A 23,442-nucleotide genomic window follows, 5' to 3' on the forward strand; every position below is an offset into this window, starting at 1 on the left:
TTAACTGCCAACAGCCATAAGGACAAAGATGATTTTCATGTGTGTTTTAATGATTCAAATCTTAACTCTTGCTTTTGAGCAGTCATTTATCCCGTTCAGTTTTATGTATGTTCCCTCACAGTAACATGTCACTAGCTGAAAAGAGAACTCACTACGGATGATTTAATTACAGATAAGATCTACCTGCAAGCATCAGAGACACTGGGCTACACTGACTAAAAGCAAACTGCCCTTCTCTAACAGGAAGGCTTAAGTTCTTTAGGTTTGATCTCCTGCTACACCAGAGAAAAAAAAACAAAAAAACAAAAAAAAAAAACCCACCAGAATAAATTCAATTCACAGAGAATTCCTTTTCAGTTTCTGGCTTTCCATTTTTCAATGTTGAGAGTGGCCCGGAAAACTGAGATCTCTGCATACATTTATGAGTACTCAAAAATTAACCCACCCTCATTTCCAGTTGCAGTCACACAAAATTTCTGCATAAAGATACGGGTGGGGCTGTACTGGTCAAATGAGATGCAACAATCTAATTACAGTTGGTAAAGCACAAACTGGAGCTATCAAAACATCTGTTGCAATCCTTCTGTTTTTCAGTGGTTATGTCCAAGTTAGAAAAAGATCTTTTCTGTAACTCAAGAAGATCTGCATTTTTTGTTAGCATTTTCTGCCTGTCATCTGGTACGAAATGGAGATTACTTATAACATCTCATGACAGAGATTCATTTGAAAATAATTTATCTTCTACACATGAAATTCATTATTGTCTCAACTTACCACTGCTACCATCACAAATTGGCAAAGAACCTATTCACATCATTTGGCTTGCAAATATTCTCTAAACACTGTACAGTCTACTTCTAGATGCTGCAGCAGGGCGGAAACCAGTTTCCATCTGTGAGGTACTACAGTATTCAACACATTTACAGCAACAGCTCAATATGATTTTAAAAAATAAAGATGTCTCAGGAACAAAAAAAAACTTGAATTTTTAAATATTTTTCTTTATTCATGGGCAATTTTCTCGCAGGACAGAGCTCCTCTTAACATATCCTCTCCCTTTTAAAACTCAGGCCAGCTCAGATTATGAATATGAGAAAAGTTTAATAGAAGACAGTGGCCTGTGCTTCTACATGCTTTAGCAATCACAAACCTGTAAGCAGCTGTTCCATGATTGATAAATGGAGCTGTATTACATTTCATAATGCAGAAGATCTAGCAGATCGTGCACTATGTGAGTCTTCTCCAGGGTAAGACACTGTTTATAACAATTCCTTGCTAATCATCACCTTGAAAGCACAGTTTGTTCTGCCTTGGTATCTTAAGATTGTATCATCTGAATTACCAGAGCAAGCTGAAAGCAGAGAAAATCAACTCAAATCTCATTCTGCCTTTGCCAATTCTGAAGGCAAAAAAATCACTGAGTTCCTTGACTACATATTTTGTGAGTTTGTAGGAAATAAGGCTAAAAATCAAATACTCGAACAATTATCATTTGTCAACACAAATAACTTACCAAGGTTAAGAATTATAACAAGATTATCCTTCCTCCCTTAAATCTCCACTCCTCCTAACACTACATAATACTGACTTTTGATATCAATTCAGCTATTTGTTCCACAGCTAGAATTTGGAGTGGGTGATGGGGTGCTAAAAGGACAAAGAAATTCCTAGAACTTAAAGGACGAAAGTAGGTCACTACAACTACAAAACAAAATGCCAGTTCACCAATGCAGAGTATTTCTCGAACTACCATAAAATAGAAAACAATCTTAAGGTTACCAACAAGAGTTGAAATGTTTGTTAGGGAGATGAAGCTCTGGAAAGTTCACTTCATAATCAATAGATTAGAAAGTTCTCATCAATGTAGGTGCTTCATTAAAAGTAACAAAAACCCAGTAAGAACTTCTGAAACATTAAAGAACTTATAAGAAGGTATTAAGATCATACTAACATCTGTTATACTGAAACAAGGTGAAAACAAGAAAACACCAGTAATCTGTGCCTCTTTGACCACACATCTAGTCAATTTGTTACCCATTCTTTAAAGATGCTCTTTCAAAAAGACTTGCAGCTTACGTTCTATTTTTCAGACTGGCTTGACACTAGCATCAAATCATGGTCAAATTTATTTTTAGACAAAAATGTGCTCGCTCTGTAGAAGCTAAAGATACATAAAGCACTAGTAGGCTTGAGAAAGGAAGCATAAAACAAACAGCCCTCATCTAAACTTAAGATTATCGATACATCTGCCACTGCACTTCCAGCAGACAGAAACTGGTTTCTGAAAGACAGCTTTGTTTATTTATTTTTAAATGCAGGTACTTGCACCACACTTTCAGTTTAGCACACAACACTCTTACTCTCACATTACAACCCTACTGTTTGTAGAAGTACACAAACGAACATTTAAGCAAAGAAAGTCAAATAAACTAAATGTAATCCTGAAACATAATTATTTCAAATCTTATTGGTTTTTAATAGCTACCTGTAACGAACTACACTCCTACCAATAGCCAATGGTGAATCACACAGCTGAAGAACACAACGTTATCCTTCTAAAAATCTTCCGTAAAGGAAATTTTAAGCTCAGAAGATACTTGCAGTGCAATCACATGTACAGAGAAATTCGATAGCGTCACGACTTGTGAGTTATGAGATAGGAAATGAAGGTTGGTGCTTATCAATTCCATTTTATTAAGCATTACGTTATTGTCAAGGTTTCCAAACAGAAGCGTGATACCCACCGTGATGTTTTCGAGATCAAGATGTTTATTGTGCACAGTTTCACACAGTCTCCGAATCTTTTCCTTAATTTTATTCATGTCTTTCTCATTCAGCAGCTTGGCAGAAGAAGCATCTTGTTCCAATTCCAACAGCCGTATCATCAGATCTAAACTAGCTCTGTCTAGATCCATGTTCAAACGGTCCCTACTCAAGATGTACATTAGAGCTGCTGTACAAAGGGACAAATTCTTGGGTTGGGAAAGGAAAGAAAAAGAAGAAAATAGTTTTTTAATAAGCACATTAAACAAATTATACGATCTTCAACGAGACGAAAACGTACATAGGTCACCCTGACCTATTTATTTCCATAGAGACTACAACAGATACAAAGAGCACACCAACACTACTTACACTGAGGTCAACACAGCCACCACCAGTTATGAATTCTTGCCAGCACTGAACAAGAGCTGCATGCTGTGCTTGTAAAAATCTGTTCCAGTGGAGGTGAGCCACTGCTGCTACTGCTAAAATAAGCACCCACTGCCTCACTTGCAGAGACTTATTGGTTTCCATAAACATTCAGGAAGTGCTGATGAATGTCAATGGATGCCATTTTTTTTCCATTTGGAGGAATTCAGTGACAAACCTTTGCATCATGCACACTTCCCCATCAGACACCATTCCATCAGACTGCCCCTCTGCAGCCATCTGTCACACAGCAACAACGTGTAGCAGAACATTAGTGGAATGGTTCCACCTCTGCTGCCATGCCATCACCATTCACCTATCTACACAACAGAAAACACCCGACATGTCCCCATCTCCACTAGCACTTGCATGAGTATTTGTTCTGTTACATAAATTGATTCACTGCAGTTAGTTTTTCTAACTCACAGGAAAGAGACAAATAATTCAACATATTCATAAAGCTCAGGTTGAGAAGCAGGTTCTTCTGCTTTTGAGAGATTCCATGCTGCAAATGAATAATGGTAACTCCGGTAACAGAGAATTATGGAAGAGACAGATGGCAGAGGAACAAAGTAAAAAGACCATGGTATGTGCCAACGTTGGTGCAAATTCAAGTTAGGTAAATTCAGCTAGTGACAGAAAGCATGAGAAAGATCATAAGTAGGGGAAAGGAAGACAAAAAAGCACCTGGTGACATACACTTCATTTCTGCCAAGCAGGTCTATCAGTCAACAGTTCATCCAAACCTTTCCTGCACACTTTCCGTGGGAATTCTGCTTTTTAGAAGCAGAGGGAGTAGAAACCAAATGAGTCCTTCCTCCCACATCAGTTTTTCAACTAGAAAATGCTATTAGCTCCGCCATCCCTATCTTACAAAGAATTAACAGAAACGGCCTATAGGGACCTCTTATTGGCTAAAGAATACCTAAACCTTCTTCAAGGAGTTGTAACTCATCCTCACAAAGATCCAGAAAAGCAAAGGCAGAAGGGGGCTGTCAGGAAAAGACGAATGACAGTAAGAGCAAAGAGATCAGACCAAAGCTATCTGTCGCTAGGGCTGGCAAGTACAGTACTGGTGCCAAGAGAGCCATCTATCCAGATGAGCTCCAAGCAGCAAGAAAGAGTAAAAACGTACATGGAGAATCGAGCTGTGCTGGGCACGGTACTTCCTTAAACCTTTTTAGACATCTGAGGGGGGGGTGGGGGGGGTCTGTTTTCTTTGGAGTAACTGATTGAATTCAAGTGGGAAAGAAGAGTCAGTATGCTGCATGGATTGTTTTTAACAATTTTTTTGACTTTTTTTTTTTTTCCACGAATAGTAAATTTTAAACGCAGAAAAGTTAAATTCACATCACAAAACTAAACTCTGGGAAGTACATGTTGTAAGGCTCAACAGGAAAGAGCTGAATTTCTGGATCATAACAGATTAACATTTTGTTAACAGTTCAGCCAACCATCAAAGCAATCATTAGCTGCCTCTAGTTTAGAAGCAAGCAATAATCATACCTGGTCATACCAGGCAGTACCAGCACCTCCAAAGCAGGATTAGGCAGCTGACAGTCTATCAAAAAGTATGGTAAAGTGCCTTGTTGGCTGTGACAGGGAAACCCTTGAGGGCAGAGGGGAATAAAATGCATCTGGAATACTGAAGGGAGCACGAGTTCTTAAATCTACATCTTCTTTCACAGTACAACCTCAAGGCACAGGATTGTTTTTAAGAAATGAAGCTTAGCTTTCAATATTTCTATTCCAGCTTTGTCAGCTGGACCACGTAAGGCAGGAAGCAGCACACACAGCTTGCCTAGATAGATATTACCTTAATTTCTATTTATTTTCTCCAATAAGCTTGCAATTTTATCATTTAAATTACAGAAATTCTATTTGGTTTTAAACTATAAGAAATTTCAGGTTACTGGAAGATGACTGCACTTTTTGTTCCTTCAGAATGGTAGTTCTCAGAACAGACAGAACCAGCTTCCAGTGAACAGCATTACTCAGCTGCTCAAACCCCCCAGAGGACATTTAGTTTCTGACAAGCGAAATTTATGTAGTAGTTGAGAAAAACTGCAGAATTTATGGTATGGACTACAAACGCTTGGGCGTTTCAAAAAGCCAGAGACTGCTTCTGGACCACTACTTAGAATGCTCTGCTTTACAGATACTTACAAGCCTGATCAGGGCAATCAGACTAATTCTGTAAGACTGCACCAAACTCTCATTTCTCTCAGGCTTCCTTCTTTGCAATCCAGCTGACTTTCTATTACACAGCAAGTAATGGCTTTTCCTCCATGCAAGCACCTGGCATCACTTCCCTTCAGACTTTCCAACCCAGGTTTTAACATGCTCAGATTAAAAAGGAATCAAGGTGGGGGTTAGGATATTATATGGAAGGTTTCAGGCCACAGGAGGACTGCCAGATTGCAAAAAGAAGCAGAGTAGGTATGTGTAACAAGAACTAGACTCCTGCAACAAGGAAAACCTAAAGACAACCGGGCCAACAAACTCCCAAACGCTCAACTGCAAGAGGAAAATGATCAAGTTGCAAAATAAGGACTTCAGATAGTCATGGTGCTTTACTGCAGAACAGATCTGCTTCAGCTGTGTGTTGTGTTACTGATACAGTTTACTGAAAGTCAGATTTCTTACAGACAGGTTGGTTTAACCTTAAATAACAGTGACTTTTGAATTCAAACAATTTTGCTCTAATTAGTAAGTGTCCAAGACAGTTATTTACATAGGTTTCAGACAACCTCATGCACTACCATACAGAGAATTCTAACTTGAGAATGGGGGAGGAAAAACATCTGTACAAGACATTTTTGATCCTAAAATACATAATCAAAAGCACTAAAAAAAACAACAACAAAACAAAACCAACCTTCTTATGTATTGCAACAGTAAGCCTGTGCCCTGTTTTGTTCGATTTTGTTTTTTTCCTGTTTTATTCCTGACAACACTTATAACACATCCTGCTTCCAAATGAAGGTTGTGGAGGGAAGAAAAGAGTAAAGCATTTGTTCTACACTGAATTTAAGGCAGATTATTATTGCTATCCATTCTTCTACAGTATTCAGGAAAACAACCCAGTTGAACATTTACTCCAGAAACTGCAGGCCAACTACACCCACTCTCATCCTTGTCTTCCCTTGCTCATTCTATTTATATCCCAACTTACAGGAACAGATAGTTATTTTCTGGGGTTCAGTGCTTCATTCAATGCACCCTTTTTAAAATTTTATTTTTATTCACATGCTCAAGACATTACAAAATCACATTTCTGTGCTTAACTACTGACAACTGTAATGAAAATACAGATTTTACTTGAAAAATGAACAATACTGCATAGTCTTTAAAACACAGCCAAAGAGAAAAGTCAACCTAAAAAAAAAAAAAAAAAAAAAAAAAAAAAAATCAAATTGCAGCTTAGAAGAGAAATGAAATGTATAAGCAAACTACATCCAACAAGTCCTCATCATACAAATATTCTGGGGGCACAGCTCAAGAAGATAACAAGCTATGTTGCTTTCTTTACTGAAAAATTGCTCTGCATCTACTATTTTATATTCTTAGGGCAAGTCATCTGCTTTATCAGTCTTTTCCACTGTACAGTACAAGTGAATGCAGGATACACCCAAACTGTATCATCATGACAGTACTCTCTCACATCCAAAATACTATATGCCAAAGATATCAACAAATTAATTGTGCTCTTTTCCCCTGAGGTCCCTATTCATGTTAAAACATCAGCCACCTAAGTTCAGTGTAACACAATTTGTTATTGAGTTTACTTGCACTACGATTCAGTGGAGAAATTTCTTTGGATTTTACAGAAGTTACAATTGTAGTGAAACAATGAGTGAATGAATGGGTAGTTTAAAAAGACAGCAAGGTTATACAAAAAAAGCCATTGCTGAAACATACACTGACAGCATTTAGAGCATATATTTTTAGAATTTATTATCAGTTTGATAAATTAGTGATTCTGTACTGGCGTATAACATATACCAAGAAACACACGTTAAAAAGCTAAGTACGTTATTACGTTGACTTCCATTTTTTTCCCCAGACAGAAGAGAGCATCAGAAGATAAGCTGAAAAGAGTGAATAGAATCAATGCTTTTTGCTACTGCAGCCTAATAATAGCAGGCAATTTCCTTTTGAACTGCATGTGCTAGTTCTTTTGAAAATGAAGGAATAATGGGAACTGTTAAGTGACAGCCTAAAATACACTGAGCGAGCCTGTACATTTTCCAAGTAACTGTAGCTGCCCTCTGCAGATCTCCTGCAACTCAGTGGTGGTACCCATCTTAAGTAGTGTGACTATATTTATTGCTAGTATCACTCAGCACTATTTCAACAACTGACAGAACACTGAACACGTTGAATCTGGTTCGTGTGTCTTACAGTTAGCCATTACTAATTTGCCAGGAAGAGGGAAAATAAATTATTATTCTAAAATAAGCTACCTAGAGCTCCACAGCTCCTCTCTTCACCTCACACTCCCTTTTTCTACCCTCCCCTCACCTCACTGTAAAATAACAAGTACAAGCTCTTAAACGTTTATTCCTACAAAGTTTTCTACTGCAACACCTGTCACTCTGTGATAGCTTAGATTAGAAAACCAATAAAGCAGACTGGGTATACATATATCTACTATCTGCTTCTAGTAACTTCACCCACATTACATTTTCATAGCAATACTTGGTGGGAAACTCCACAGTTGTCGATCACTGGCAAAAAAGTACTGCTACCCACAAGTTACAAGCTGAATTGAGCTTATGAAACTGGTAAGGAAAAGCCAAACTGCTTCAGTTTTCAACCCTCAGGTCACTTTTCCTGTTTTATCACAGAACGCTGCACATACTCAAGACATCTCATGAATGCAACTATAGCACTGCTCCAGAAGACAAGCACCAGATGTGCCAAATTTCCCACCACAGCCACAGCAAGGGAAGCAATTCATATTAGCTACAGGTGTAGCACTGAAGACATCTTTAAACAAAAACAAAGGATTATTTAAAAATGTTAAGTCTTTCATTTGAATGAAATACATAGTTCTCCCTCAGATCTTTTTCTCAATTAAAAAAAAAAAATATGATAAAATAAGTTTTTAAAAGGTGGTGTTCTTTTGTTTTGGGATACATCTATACATGATGCTTGACTGCAAATAAGGTGTACACAAAATTTATAAGAAATACACAGCTATGGCCAAACTGTAATAAAAACGCACAATGGATACATACCTGATGGTGCTGGGAATCATCCAGTGTTTTGAAAACCATGGCTACCATCCCATGTGCTCTCAGATGCATCCGGAAGCTGGGCATGGCGCACTTGGTCGCCAAGCTGATTACACTAGAGAAAATTAATTCTGGATTAGAGCTAAAATCTCCACATTTACAAGAACTGTAGTGAAACAAGTCTAAGAAACACAGCTTAAGAAGCTGTGGTCTAAATTCTAGAACTTGTTTAAGCCAACTTTGGCACTGGAGAGCAGAGCAACATCTATTCAACAGTTGTTTACCAGCACCATACTGTATCTGTTTACTTATTTTAAGGTCAGCTAGAAACCAATTTGAAAGTGCAGCCTGAACTTGCTTCTTTCAAACAAAATTTGAAATAATTAAATTGAAAATAAAAGTGTTCATAGACTAAGCATAAAACTGAGTTAGAGGTACAGGAGAACTCACTGTGGATCAAGGAATAATCAGAGTTATAAACATGAGTTTCCACACTATCTAATAGCTATCTGTTTAACTGACTGATTAGAACTGCCCATGTCCAATGCTTCTTCTACAAAAGCTAAAAACCAACCAACCAAACACAATTATTCCATATTTATTGCTACATTCAGAGATGATGGAAACACTACAGTGCTAATATATTAGTCTAATCAAAAAGCATAACAGTTCTGTTCTACAAGATGGAAGTTTCTCTCATATTTTTGTTAGAAAGTTGCTTTGTCATTCCCAGCACAGCCCTACGTAGAGACTATTTAAAAATACACTGCTTTTCAGTGTGGAGTAACGTGGGAGCAATACTGCCATCAACTCTTCTATGACTAGTAAGGAAACACCGTAAGATTCATACAGTATGGTGTTCTGAGAAAAAGTAGCCTTTCTCCCATCACAATGGCATCAATTAGAGCTACACAGTTCTCCTTTGGAAAAATGACTTCCTTCTAATTTATTAACTGAAAGAAAAACATTTATGGTATTTATGTAAGTTGCACTCCTTGACAAAAACGTGGGAAGTCAGAAGTCATTTGAAAGCCTCAGGATGCTCGCAACACAAGCAGGTGCACTTGATGTGAAAGACAGTCCTGAACCACCACAGAGGTACTCATGTATTTTCTCTATGATGTACATAGAAACAGGAAAGCAGATTACTTGAGCTTATGCTAAATCAACATCCACTACTGTTTTCAGGGCTCAAGAAGAATAAATTATTTCTGTAATAGCTCTCCTGCAAGCGTAAAAGATCTTTCTCATCGCAGACAGGTCTCCAAGCATCCTTATCACTTGCGTCTGTGGAATCACGTTGTTCCTTTCTCTAGCATTTCAGTCGTAGTAAACAGGAAATTTTAGAAATATGAAGATGAGATAAACTATTATGTGGCTACAGAACATCATTCCAATTAATTTTATGTTCAGCCTATAGAAACCAGTATTGTTGTGAATAAACTTTGTCAAAGCATGACTGCAACTTCCTTGATACTAACTTAGCAATAAAACGTGAATTGAACATTAAAAGCAGCATCAGGGCTCAAAAACAGCTTAGGAAAGTTCTCAATAAGCACTGTGGCCACAACACTTCCAGTGGAAATTTAGCAGTATCACCTTATCAAATTATTCTAGACACCACAATATAACTGTCATACGGATTTCATTTTAGAATTAACTTCTTTTGCTTTAAAAAAAATAAGAGAAACCCAATAGACATCGCATTTAAAATCACAGTGAAGAAAGATTTCTTTAATTTACAGTAAGGCAAACAAGTTTTGAAGACTTTACTTTGCAATTTCTTTCTTCATCTTCTTCCTTTGTACTGCTGCTGATTACTCACAACTTATCTTCAAGACTATTTCCAAGTGTTATTCTTTACAAAAGAAGCACTGAGTAACTACCAAACAAAATTTAAAGTTTGGCCACTTCTCTAAAGGGTATTTATTTAATTCAACTGCTCTTTTAAATACCAGCTTGATGTTTGACATTAAGGTATCTTACCTAAGGCAACGTGTGTTTAGGGGCTGATTGCTCTTCAATCCACTTAGCAAGTACTCAATATCATCTGTGAATTCTTGGTTTTCACCAAATTCCACTACATCATTGAAGTGCTTTACATGCTGAACAACAGTGTATAACTGGAAGAGACAAATATTTTGACCTAGGTAAGTTCTTAAGCTCTTGGAATTCATTATAACTTAGCAAGTACAGTTTAAAATCTATTCAGTTTTGAGTGCAAGGAAACATTAAGTAGTCAACAAAGGCCATTCAACCATATAAGAAAATATTACCTTTAAGAGGAAAGCCAAATCTCTTTTTGATACTGTTCCTTCAGTACTCAGAATTAGCAATAATTCTTTACTTTAAAAATGTGTCAAGAATACTTACTTCTTTGTCTTCTTTCCTACATTTCAATGCAGTTACTATCTCTTGATAGGGCTGAGTAGGTATTGTCACAGTTTTAATCACTTTGGGAGGTGGTGCAGGAGCCTTAAAAACTCCATCATCTTTATGAATTGCCTCCTTTGAAGATAGCCTTACCTATTAATAAGAAAGTGCTAAAATGGGCAGATGTTTTGAGCATGTAAACATACACTGCATACATCAGGAAACAGTACAGGTGTGCAATTGTCAAACTCACATTTTGGGACAATTTAGTCCTTCCCTTACGCTACCAAGATGTACCTAAACTGTGTGATAATGTACCTACTCTTAAAAAAAAAAAAAAAAATCAATAAAAACAGAAATTACATGCATTTTTAAGTATTAAAAACATCTTTAAGTAGTCAGGAACGCTCCAGTGAATTCTGAAACTGAAAAAAAAAAATCCCTTACCAACCAAAGAACTTACAACCAAAGTTCTTCAAGCTTTAGGGTAAGTAAAACAATCAAGAGTTTAAAAACAAGTATTTATTGATACTTATACGTATTTTACCCCCCTTTCACTGGAGCTTCCAGGACTGACAGTACAGCTGGTATAAATACTGAACCATCAGTAAGAACACTGGTCTGGATTCAGTCACAGCACCGAGTAATCACTGCTTCAGCACAGCTGGAGCTGAAAAACTTTGTCTCTACTGCTTTCATTCCCATCTACTGGAGGCCTCCGCACTGCTGTGCTCAGGGAGTACCTCACCAACCTAACACACTGCAGAATGTCTCCAGGTAGGAGACTACCAGTATGATTTTTGTAGTACTATAAAAACATACTGTTAAAGAAGCATAAAAGCCTAAAACTGACAGGGTATGCTCCAATAAGGTATTCTCCACACACTGGCCCTGTGCATACTTCTGTTACTAATATTTTCCAGGAACAACATACTACAGCAAGAACTACAGCAAAACCTATTTGGAATAAGCAAATAGGTAGTAAAGAACTTGATGCAGACAGAAAATATGCATTAGCTGTTACATGCTGCAGGGGATATTAGAAAGAAAAGCTTTCTTCTTGTGTACCAACAGTCAAAATTAAAACACAAGACGAAACACACCGTTTGTTACACACTGCCTCTGCCAGTGTGCAGCACTTCAGTGTTCGCTCACTTAGGTTCTGAAGGCAAAAGGATAATAAGCCATCCTGGAAAGCATTTAATGGACTGTGATCTTAATCAGCTTTGGAGAACAGGAGATCTGCTGAAGCAGAACAGTTTCATCCAAGTCTTGGTTAACAACCTCCCCTTCAAAAGGGATTCCAAGGGAGCTTAGAAGCCATAAGAAAGAATACTTGACATAAGTAGTTTGCATGTTATCTTCTCGTAAATTTAAAACAAATTCGTCTGTATCTGCAGGATCACCTGCTCAGCAATTACTGCTGAACATTTGGAATAAGGCTTATTTCTTACTACTCTTACCCCTTGATCATACACACAAATCAAGGTTAAAAAACATGACTGAAGTAATTTCACATACTCTTTATAACATCAGAAGCACCTACAGCTTCTGCTAGCAAGTTGCTTTAATCAGACCTCTGCCATGCCACTGAATTAATACACGGATGGTTCCAAAGTGGAAGCCTGACAGAAGACAAAATGGCCTGTTTGAATATGGATGATGCCAACATTCTCCTAACCTGAAGAGGCTATGCTCCAAGACTACCTGAGAAGACTCAGAGAAAACCTGCCTTGCAGCTGGCTATCAGAGTCTTTCATGCAAAACAGTACGGATAGAAAGATTAAGCAAGCAATAAAAGCTTCAGTTCAAACCCACACACTTGAAATCGAGAAAAGGGTTTAAGAACTTCTAATCATCTGTTTAAAGGAAAAGCTCAGCGTGAAAAATCTGCTCTCCTCTAGTGCAATTAGTTATTTCAATCCAGTCATCTGTGCTTTTCAGGCGGCATGGTTAACAGCAAAGGAAGGCCATTTTGAATAAGGTGAGGACAAACAAGAGAAATGTAAATCAAAGAGCTGTCATCAGCACAGAAGACACGAACAAGGGTGGAATAAAAAAAACACAAAAACTGAAGACATATCAGTGCTAGAATAACCTCACTTCGATTTTCTGTTCTCAGATATGAAATAAGTTCACACCAAATGAAATAAAGTTTATTGACAAAGTACAATGCCATCCAGCATGATCCGTAACACCTTTTACACACATACAAGCACAAGATGCTGGATTCTCACAGTCTAAATACATTCCAAAACGTATTTAGACCTTACCTATTACCTTAAAGCTCTAATCAAATGCTAGCTTTTGAACAAATATCTTTAAGAATTGTTTTCACCTCTTATTAACTTATTGCATACATCCTTCTATAACATTAGTCCTACTAGACATAAAGAAAACTGTTTGTTTCACCTTGCCTGTGGACTCATGTCACCAATTGACAATACCCTGTTCTTAGAAAGAAGTAGTAATGGAAATATCTTTATGAGGTTTTCCTTCTTGACCGACAAATTACTGATTTTTATGGATATTAGCAGCTTAATTCTCAAGGTTCACAGAAGATAAAATTGAGTCCACTGTTAGAAAGCTTAATTTCTGCACACCGGGGAACACAGCTATCCACAAACTGAAATGATATGGAAGATCTCATTCTAGATTATTTCCACTGACAACCTCCTTCCTGCCAAATCGGTGGCTCGTCTCACAAAGCAGACTTCATTCTGAATGACTGTGACATAACCAAACATCAGTACCTGCTGTCGGTTTCAAAAGATAGCACTGAAACTTAGAAGATACACTCATAGCAGTCTACTTACTGGGACACTGGGAGTTTTCAAAACCGGTGGTGCTGGCAGGACCTCTGATTCCGGCTGGTTCCAGTGTCTAGCATTATATACAGCTTTTGTGGGAGACTACAAGACAAAAATCAAGTTGTTGGTTTTTGTTTCTTTTTAAAATGCAAATTCACCAATAGTTATTTTATATTTCAAAACCGGCTGTACCAAGAAAAGAGGCAACAAAGCTGGAAGTAAAATGAGCTTCACTCTTTCCCTTCTGACTTCCTGGCAGCACAAGTTTTCATTTAAATTCTCTATATTGTACATATCAGAAAACCTCAAAGGCTTTGAAGTATCTTACAGGTCTAAAGATATGTAGATCCACGTAAATGGCAAAAGACACTACACCCAAGTATATCAAGAATTCTTCCTTTTTCTTTTTCTTTTTTTTTTTAATCCATTCTTTTAAGATTTATTAAAACACAAAAGATCTGCAACATTCCTATAGACAAAAACAGCTACAGGCAAAAAACTGTTAGCCAACAGCACGACAGCAGAAGACATGAACAATTTGGGATCAAAATATGAATTTATGCAGATTCTGATGCTTGGAGAAATAGAAAATACTGCAATGAAATGCCTTAATCCACATTAATACACTAAGCTTATTTTTCTTGCCCAGAGATGTGCCAAGGCAAATCAAAGCTGAATCAGAACATAATTTCCTTGATTCTGGAGGGAAACACAATCCAGTTCTCTGAAGGAAGCTAAGAGAACTGTACTCTAGCATAAGAGTTTACCATTCTAATTGCATGAAAACATTTCAGACTAATATGTCATTTCAATTTTTACTATTTCTCAACATGCCATATATTGCTTACGTTCTTAAATAGCTTAACACCTCACCCTGCACCTATACATTTGAAGTGTTGAAAAATATTTTAAAACTGTGGGTATCAAAAAATCTTTTCTGCCAAAATACAGTGCATCAGCTATTTAAAATAAATGATTGCTCAAATATAGCCCAAAGAGAAACTATGTGCAGCAAACCTAGCAGAACCATCTGCATGGATTTCACAATCCTATGAAATACGGTAAGGCTTTGGAAAGCAAACTTGACAGCAGCGTAGAAACTCCTGAGTTACAAAATCTGTTGCACTACATCCTTCTGTTCTTTACAAGAAGTGCAAAGTGTGCTTTGATAAGTTGTAAGAAACTTACCTTAGTTGAATTTGTATTTATTTTTAATTTTTTAAAGCCATGCTCCTCTATCAAACTGCTGCAAGTTTACAACGGTTTAATCCCTTTTTCTGAAGCAGCTCTTCTAAACAAGCCTTACAGCAGTCACACACAGCCACAAAGAGCACACATAGAAATAACAGAAGGTTTTCCCACAATTTCCTAACTTAAGGACTAACTTAAAAAGAGATGAGACTGGAATTACACTGCTCCTTTGAATTGTGTTCTTAAGGCAAATAAGCTCCATAATATTAATCAGCTGTAAGTGCTTCTGCTGTTGAACAGAGTTTCCTTCTCTCCCATGTAGAGCCCTAAAGTGATTTGCACAGAAGCAGATATCTGAAAGAATGCAAATATCCCAGTGAAGGTGCAAAGAGTATTCTATAGTGGGACACCTCACGTGTCACTGAGGGGTGAGCTGGAACACAGAACCACACCTAACACTAGGGATTTCTTTTAATATTGCTATTTATTTGTACAGAAGGAGTGCAAGGGGTGGCAGCACTACACAACCATCTCCAACAACATAAACCGTAGGTCAGGCTTTAACCTCTCCTCTCTGCAAGCTTCAAAGCAAGAGCTGGCACACCATATGTACTGATGCAGCACTGCCTGCCGTTCACAGATGTAAGAATAGCAGAAAGTAAGAGCCAGGAACATGAGTCATGCTGAAAATACTAGCAAAACAAGACAGACAGCAGCTATTTGCAGGCAGAACACTTTCCAAGGTAGAAGTCAAAGGGAATAAAAAAGAACAACAACAACAACAAAAAAAACACCCACATTTTTAATAGATATCCTGAAAAATGCATTATCTATATTTGAAGGGTATTCATTAAGACTGACTAGCAGATACCTGTCAAAACTACAAATAAATTTTAAAAACCTCAAAATAAATTGAAATATTTTAGTATTTTTTACTAAGGATTTATAATCTTTAAGAGCACTTCTCTGTCTGTCTTTGAGAAGGAAAAAAATGTAACAAATACATTATGCAACAAAGCTATTCATAACTGACTGTTTCTGCTGTAAGGGAAAGCAATGAACGCGTGTTTGGAGCAAAGAAATAGAGATTACACTTTGAAACAAGAAGATGGGATATCAGTTCAGCACAGGATCATAAAACAGAGAAGTTTCTCTGAACTTCTGATAGGACAGAAGTTTCAAAGAGCAGTTAAAAATCAGAAGCATATCAGAACCAAAGTTGTATTATTCAGTGTTCAAAATGCATCCCCCCAATCACAGCAGCAGATGAGTGCCAACAGATCACCTCTGGGTGCTGGAACACTTCATCATGAGCTGCTAGACCACTCAAAGCAACAAGCAAAACTAGGTTTAACACTACCTACAGAAATACTTATGCGTCTGGAATCTGGATCTTCAGCTTTTATTGCATCCTTCCAGGAAGGGAAGCATGCTCTTCTGTTTGCAGGCATAGAACAGCTGCTGGTTTTCACCATGTGAATGGGAAATTAAAGTTATTTTTAATAGCTCTGTAGACACATCTTAGTAAAATCCAGTGTCATGACAGAACCCCATCATTTTCAATCATTCTTTCAAAGCTGACATTTATCTTTGCATTTCTTCATATAAGAACTATTTTGAGTCAGGCAGTAAAAACATCTTCAGCATCTAGACAGTGCTCTTTTACATAACCCCAAATCACCGATGCCACGAGTATTGCTATATCCAATTGTTTTACTCTGTTAAACAGACAGGAGTTCCAATAACACTCATAGAAACTACACTGCAGTGCAAAAGATCTCCTTTAATATTTTCTCAGAGAATGTCTCTACACAAAAACAGATATTTGCTAACTGATTTGGTGTTATGTGCTAATCATATTTGGAAAGGTGATCCATTGCACTTGAAGGAAGCAAACCCACTTGAAATGAATGCCACTCATTGGAAAGTTTCTACAGACTCACTGGCTATGCAGTCAGGCATTAGAACTGCTGACTGCAGTTCATTACAGAAATGGACTAAACGATCCTGTATAAATATGCCTTAGGAATACAACGTCAAAGAACAAGTACTTGGACTGAACATGCAGTTTGTGGTTCTGAAGAGGATGAAAGAAATGGAGGTGGAAGGGTGGGGGGAAAAATATCCCAAGGTGCAAGTCCAAGAGGCAGACATCAGTCTACTTCAGGCAATCTGTGTTTTCTCCCCTTTCTCCATCTTCTCTATAGGCATCTTTACTGTTCTCCTCAGAGACAGGCAGAGCATAAAAAAACACTATGCATGCACATGGCTTAGCAACTACAGGCTGGCCATAGTCAGACAAGGCTGAAGTCTCCCAGCAGCGGAGACCAAAGTCACTGAAGCTTTCTTTGCTCCAGACTTCTGAAGAACTGCAAAAGGAAAGTCTTCCTCAAGCTCCAAAGGAGGCCTATAAAGCACTGCAAGACAGACGACATCCAAATAGAACATGAAAATTTAACCTGAAGAAACAGGATAGTTTGGTCAACCTGAGATTAATTCTTTAACAGAAATAATGGTGCTCTCTATGCTACCTACACAAAGCGTAAGCAAAGCTGGTCAGCTCTGAAGCAGAAGCCACATGGCTATTGTTACTCACGTGACCTGAAACATACACTAATTCTAATTAAAAGGGAGAGGGTACAACAGTTCAGACACATTGTCACAATACCTGGAAACCTATCAGTTCACATCAAGACAGCAGAAAAACAGCCAGACAGAATTCCTATCCACATTATTGCTATATATACGCACCCAGGCCCTCAACACCAACTGTTTCACTCTCTGTACTTGCTCATGTTGCACTGCATCTCATGTCACCTAATGCAAGCACAGTCACCAGAGCTGAGTGAACAGGCTGTGCTCATACAGCACATGGGAGCTGTGAAAACAGTTTTGCATACTTAACTGCATGTAAGTTAAGCTTCCACTGGCAAATGAAAGTATTTTGCTCTCTTCCAGTGTTTTGGCTTTTCAGAATTCTCTACAGTATCCTACAGTTATCCTGTGCTGCCTGATTACTGGAACACTGAGTTAATTACAGGGAACTACACAACTAATGGATGGGGGTGGGGAATACTGTAAAAAGGTAAGAGAATCTCATTTCAAAACACCTTAATGGATCTTTGTTTCTTGATTAGGAAGAGTTAATAACAGCAGGAACTGGAAGGATAAAACAAGGCCTTCCACTGTGACACTGAACATTTTCCACTCAACTTTCTATTCCTGAGCACGTAAAGCATTTCCACACTTAGCATTTGTTTCTTCCTCTTCCGTGTACGAGGACTTAGCCTGTTATCTGCACACTGCACTTTGCATCCCTGCCTCCCTCAGAACCAAAGCTACATCTCAGCCAGTGACACCTTTCCCAGCACCACATGGGAGAAGGGACGTGCTTAGGACAGCGTCGCTGCTGTGGTGGCAAACAGCATGCAGAGGGCAGCCCAAGAAGCAGGGCAGCATCTCAGTCAGCATCTGCTAGGGCACACCCATCTCTGCCATCGCTTAAGATGAAGGAGTGGGAAGGAAACAATTTTGAGCAGAGTCAAATGACTATCTGCAAGGTGACAGACCGACTCCTACATCTGCTTTTGCTGATAGCTCTAAGGTGTTATGCCCCAGCTCAATACAGCTGAATTACAGGGCTGCTTCACTCTTCAAATTAGGTGACTAATCTAACCTGAGAGCCTTGATTAGAATCCTGTTTACCAGCTACAAAAAAAAAAGTAAAATAACCATATCAGTATGAGACTGGTTTTAACAAACCATTGTTTAATAAGCAGATTTTAAATCTATTTTTCTAAATCCATTTTTCATTCAGCAATATAAGAGTTGCTCAAAGCACACAAACCGTTTCTCGTTGATTAGCACTCAGAACAGCTCACCAGTCATTCATCATTGCCACTAACAGTTGTTGGACAAAAATCACAGGAACCAAACGCGCTTTGAGCTCAGCACTGGGCAGAGCACAGGCCAGAAGCAGCAGCCAGCAGATGGAAGGAATGCACAGCAGAAGCAGCAGCTCGCTGTCACAGGCTGTCAGGGCCGACTGCTGCTGTGCATCCAACTGCTGATGGAGCAGCCAGCCACCTCACGCCGTGCTGACAGCAGCCGGGTGTTTTACAGACTATGTGGACTGTCAGCTCAACTCCTCAGAGTCAGAACTGCAGATGTCAGCTAATCATCCGCCCTATTAAAAAAAGGTATTTTGATTTCCCGATTTATGATGCAAAAAAACCCCAAACAGTTCAATACATTTAGTGCGAGCTGTTTGAAATCACCAAAATGAAAGTCTTGTTATAACTGCTCGTCCTTTGAGCACCGTGCCCTTCTCCCAGTGGTTATGCAAACTGAATGTAAGCAGCTCTCTCTAAAAGAGCCACATGGTTAGGCTTAGGGAAAGGGTGTGGCGGAGAGAGCATAACTTTGAAAGACTATTTACTTTTCTATGGAAAAAAAATTAACCAAAACTAATCAAGATTATGCACTTATCTTCGCTCATATTAAAACCAAATCCAGAAAACACTTTTAAAATTTCCAGTTTGATTAGGGGAAATGCAGATTCACTTGCTAGGAAGCAAACATAAATATTCCTTGGAGGGTATCTTCAATAAATATCCACAGCAGAGTGCAACACGAGCCGAGTGGAAAACTACAGCTGAGCGCAGAGCCCGGCCCATCCCCTGCCGCACGTCACCGCCACGCTCACAGGGGACTGTGCTGCCAACCAGAGCCATGCACGGATTCTTACTTCTTCAATTTCAAAACACTTCATCTCGGGCTGCAAGTAAACCCAGAAACAGCACTTCTTTCTAGCTGGTATTCAGCTTCCAGTCAGTACATAGTACCAGTGGAAAAGGCTCAGATCACCCCATAAAATCTGTTAGGTGGTGCCCCTTAGCTTGCATTACCACAAATCCCTACTAGAAACAACAGGACCACACATCACCTTTATTTTCGAGGATTGACACTTTCTCAGGGTGCCTAAAATTTTTAACAGGAAAACGGCAACTCCATAAAAACAACCTACTTGCAGGCAAAAAAACCCCTCACAGGACAGGCAAGATGCAGTGAACCAACGAGCTACGTGCTATTTGCGGATCACACTGAAGTTATGCAAGAGGAAAAAATTGAGTTCTGAATCAGCGGAAGTCCGATAGTCAATCTACCTGGAAATTCGTGCTCTTCCTACAGCAGTGACCTACACAACCTTCCAACCAATCTACCCAAAATACACTCTGAAAGCTCACACATTTCTGCACCCAGCTGAACACAAAACCTAGATGTTGCTCGTAAAAACTACATAAGGCTGGAAAACCAATGGCTGGAGGATTATGACTGAAGCAAATCGTTATCTTGGCCTCACAGTTCAGAAGCAGTCTTTGGGCTAAGCCATGTCTGCATTCAGCAGTGATTTCATTCATGTATTCAACACTACTGTCATGTCTAACTCTATTAATGTCACTTGATCAAAGCAATGCGTGTAATCCTCCTAACGCCGGCTGCGTTTAGTGAGCATTTCTCAGTTGCAATGTTGACTTAACCAGGTTAAAGACAACTTAATTCCTCTTCTTTGCTTTCCTTTAACTGAGCAGATACAATTGTTCAGTCTCCTAGTGAAGCAGACCAGGATTTGTGTTAAATGTTTCCTTTCCGTGAGTTATTTTTAAATACAGTTCAGTTCCCCAGTTTAGTTCAGTTTCTTGCCTTATGAAACTGAAAGAGCAAGGAGATAGGAGAGAGCAGGTGTGGTAAAAGGAGAGCAAAGTCAGCTTCACCAACTACTTGTCAGTGTTTTTTTTTCCCCTTTTCATTCTAAACCACTCACTGCATTAGTCTTTTTCTTCTTCCCCATTTTGTCTGAAATGCACAACAAGATGAACTCCTCCTGGCTAATGCATTCTGTGCTGGTGGAAGAACTTCCACCAAGGCCACACAGTTACACACAAAGGCAGTGCTCTGCAAGAGGAATCCCATAGTCCAGTATTCCCAGTGAGCAGTATAAAGGAAACACTGTGACAGTGTCAATACAGAGGTTTTTCCATGCCTTTTTCTACACAGTCCCAATGCATACATTTGTTATTCGTGTTTTATTCCTTGCTGAAAAAAAGCACAATGCTGTAATACCCAGGGAAAAAAATTGTTCAGTCCCTATTTTCAAGTCCTCAGTGTTGAGTAGATCTGAACCACAGCAGCAAAAAACCATGTGTATACTTGATTATTAGCTTCATCCACAGAAGAGGAAGGGCAGGACCTATAGGTGAGCATATTACAGCCATGCTCAGTTCCCTGAAGATTCTACTTGGGGAATGAGTTATTAAACAAGCTGAACTAAAACTGTAAACAGCAAAGAAACTTTTTGCAGAGATTACTCATGTAAGGTTCCCACCCATAATTTGCAAGTCAAGTAATGCCAGTATTTATGTACTCTAAGTACATAATTACATTGCTACAGAACATAATATTCCCCGTCAGTCAGGCTCGGGATAAAGAGAATTAAACCACTTAAAGGCAGGAGTCAGGTTAGGACTTCACGTACCTAAAGTAATATACAAACTACCTCAACTCCAATGCTCATAACTGTATGTATGAATGGTCAATCATTTTAGTGAGGTTCCTTACATTAAAGGCAGTTTTTAGAAACACTATTCTTTGCTCTTGATGTCAGAAACAAGTCATTAATGTCTGTTAGCTTTTCTTGCCTGCATACTCAAACTTTCAAGAACTGGACCTTAACATTGGAATGGAATGGCTGAATTTCAAAAAACAAGAAAGTTAACAACAACCCTGCTGGTCACAAACTGGAAAAACTCTTCAGCTCTCTGGATCTACTGAAGCTGAACAATACCACCTGCTGCTTCCCAAGTAATAGAGCTGTTGTTTGGTTTTCAACTTAGTCTGCCACAGAGGGCAGTACCTCTAACATCCCTGACTAGCAGGAAAGAATTAAGAGTTAATCTGCTAGTTCCTGTAAGGAAGAAAGAAAGCAAGCAAGCAAGAAAGAAAGAAATGATGTGAGGATGCAATAACTTTATTTTACTGTATTTGTAATCAGGATGAGGCTGTTAAAGTCAGGTTAGTACTTTTAGCCCGTTTTTTTTCATTCCCAGAATGAAAATTCTATTAAAAAGGAATTGAGATTAAGAGTTTATATCTGTAATTTAGGACGATAATTATAGTGTCTTTAATTACCATCAGAAGCTCCACAAGCTTTTTTTTTATTATTATTAACTCCACGTAACAGCCATATGATTAGAGAACATTAAACTTTAAAATCCAAATTGCAATTACAGCAGTTTCTGCTTCTATGCCTATTATATCACTGCAGGTCAAAAAGGTTGCTTAACTCTCACATCTCCCACTTGAATTAAGTTCATTCTCAACTGAGAACTTCCTAGTTGAATCTGCTTATCCCCATAGAGTACAACATGGCTGGATTTGTTTCCACCCCACATGACTCCAATGTGTGCATTCAATATTTCTCCTACGAACCCTCAAGTATTTCAAGTATAAAAACTGAAAAACAGATGTTATCAAAATACATGAAGCATATTAATATTAAAACTAACAAAAAAATCCATATTTACCAGAACACCCACAGACGTTTTACGCTGCTAAAAAAATACAGCAAAACAGGTTTGGTTACATTTGCATTTTCTGTACTGCTGTTTCACAGTCTGCTGTAACACGTCCACTGAGAGAAAGCTGATTTTTGTAAGAATTACTGTTACATCAGCAGAAGCTGAGGAACTCTAGAATTCAAGAAATACTGTTTCGGTTCTGGAAAAAAAAAACCACCAACCCTTCCTGACTTATCAGAACTAACACTGAAGCTCCTTTACAGTACAAGTAATACTGATACTTGTAGTGATACAAGTAATTAATCAGCTTCATGAGAAATTTTAGCATGTTATCAAACCACTGTTGTTCTTTTCTAACTGATTCCAAGGGAAAATAATTTCTTTAAAATGTCTTTGAATTGTTGGACTACTCAACACATTCCTCAGCATACAGAAGCATTCATATTTCAACATACGATTGCCAGGATTTGCAAACCTTAAGGAAATCAAAGGGAAATCTGAAATGCAAGAGCACTTCCATCTCCAGTCTCCTCTCTCCCATGGTTCTGGATTGCACTGACAGTGAGATGACTACTCCCTGTTCCAGGCATGGGAACACATTATGCAAAAAAGCATACTAAAAGGCACTAAAATGGGTGTCCTGGACAATCAGGTCATAATTACATAGATCCCACCACTGTAGTTTTTCACCCAACAGCTACATAAATTTTTTGCTATATGCACAGTTCTAAACCTTCAAAATGACCTACAGAAACAGGCAGCACAACAAAACTAAGTGAACTAAGTGAAACACATAAGTTCTGTTCACAACAAGAAACTGTGAACAACTGACACCAAATGCTACATAGCTGGGGTATATGGGGACACAGAATCTTTTTTTTTTTTTTTTTCTTTCTTCCTAATTCACATTTCCATCTTTGAGTAGCACTCATACTTAGAAAGATTACACCAATGGCAAATTCCAAGCTTTTGGGTTCAACCCTATAATGTGATAGATATTTCTTGAGAGAATTAAACAAATGTGCACGTGATCAAATGGTGCTTTACCTTATCCATCTC

The 23,442-nt window shown here is 38.4% G+C and overlaps 1 protein-coding gene across 5 annotated transcripts in view; it reads right to left on the bottom strand.

Moving 5' to 3' along the window:
- WAPL (WAPL cohesin release factor) overlaps positions 1 to 23,442 on the bottom strand; it is a 58,196-nt gene that overhangs the window by 12,826 nt on the left and 21,928 nt on the right. For 4 of the 5 annotated variants that reach the window (XM_042818705.1, XM_042818704.1, XM_042818703.1 and 1 more), the window contains exons 5-9: positions 13,622 to 13,717; positions 10,806 to 10,958; positions 10,419 to 10,555; positions 8,436 to 8,547; positions 2,745 to 2,972 (exon numbers count right to left, since the gene is read on the bottom strand). In XM_042818705.1, coding sequence (XP_042674639.1) covers positions 2,745 to 2,972; positions 8,436 to 8,547; positions 10,419 to 10,555; positions 10,806 to 10,958; positions 13,622 to 13,717 — 726 coding nt within the window. The remainder of the gene's footprint in view (positions 1 to 2,744; positions 2,973 to 8,435; positions 8,548 to 10,418; positions 10,556 to 10,805; positions 10,959 to 13,621; positions 13,718 to 23,442) is intronic. The other variant, XM_042818702.1, reaches the window with a different exon arrangement.

This window comes from Centrocercus urophasianus, unplaced genomic scaffold (assembly GCF_019232065.1).
Source record: "Centrocercus urophasianus isolate 14NV4802_14NV808 unplaced genomic scaffold, USGS_Curo_1.0 seq_17, whole genome shotgun sequence".
Classification (NCBI taxonomy): Eukaryota; Metazoa; Chordata; class Aves; order Galliformes; family Phasianidae; genus Centrocercus; species Centrocercus urophasianus.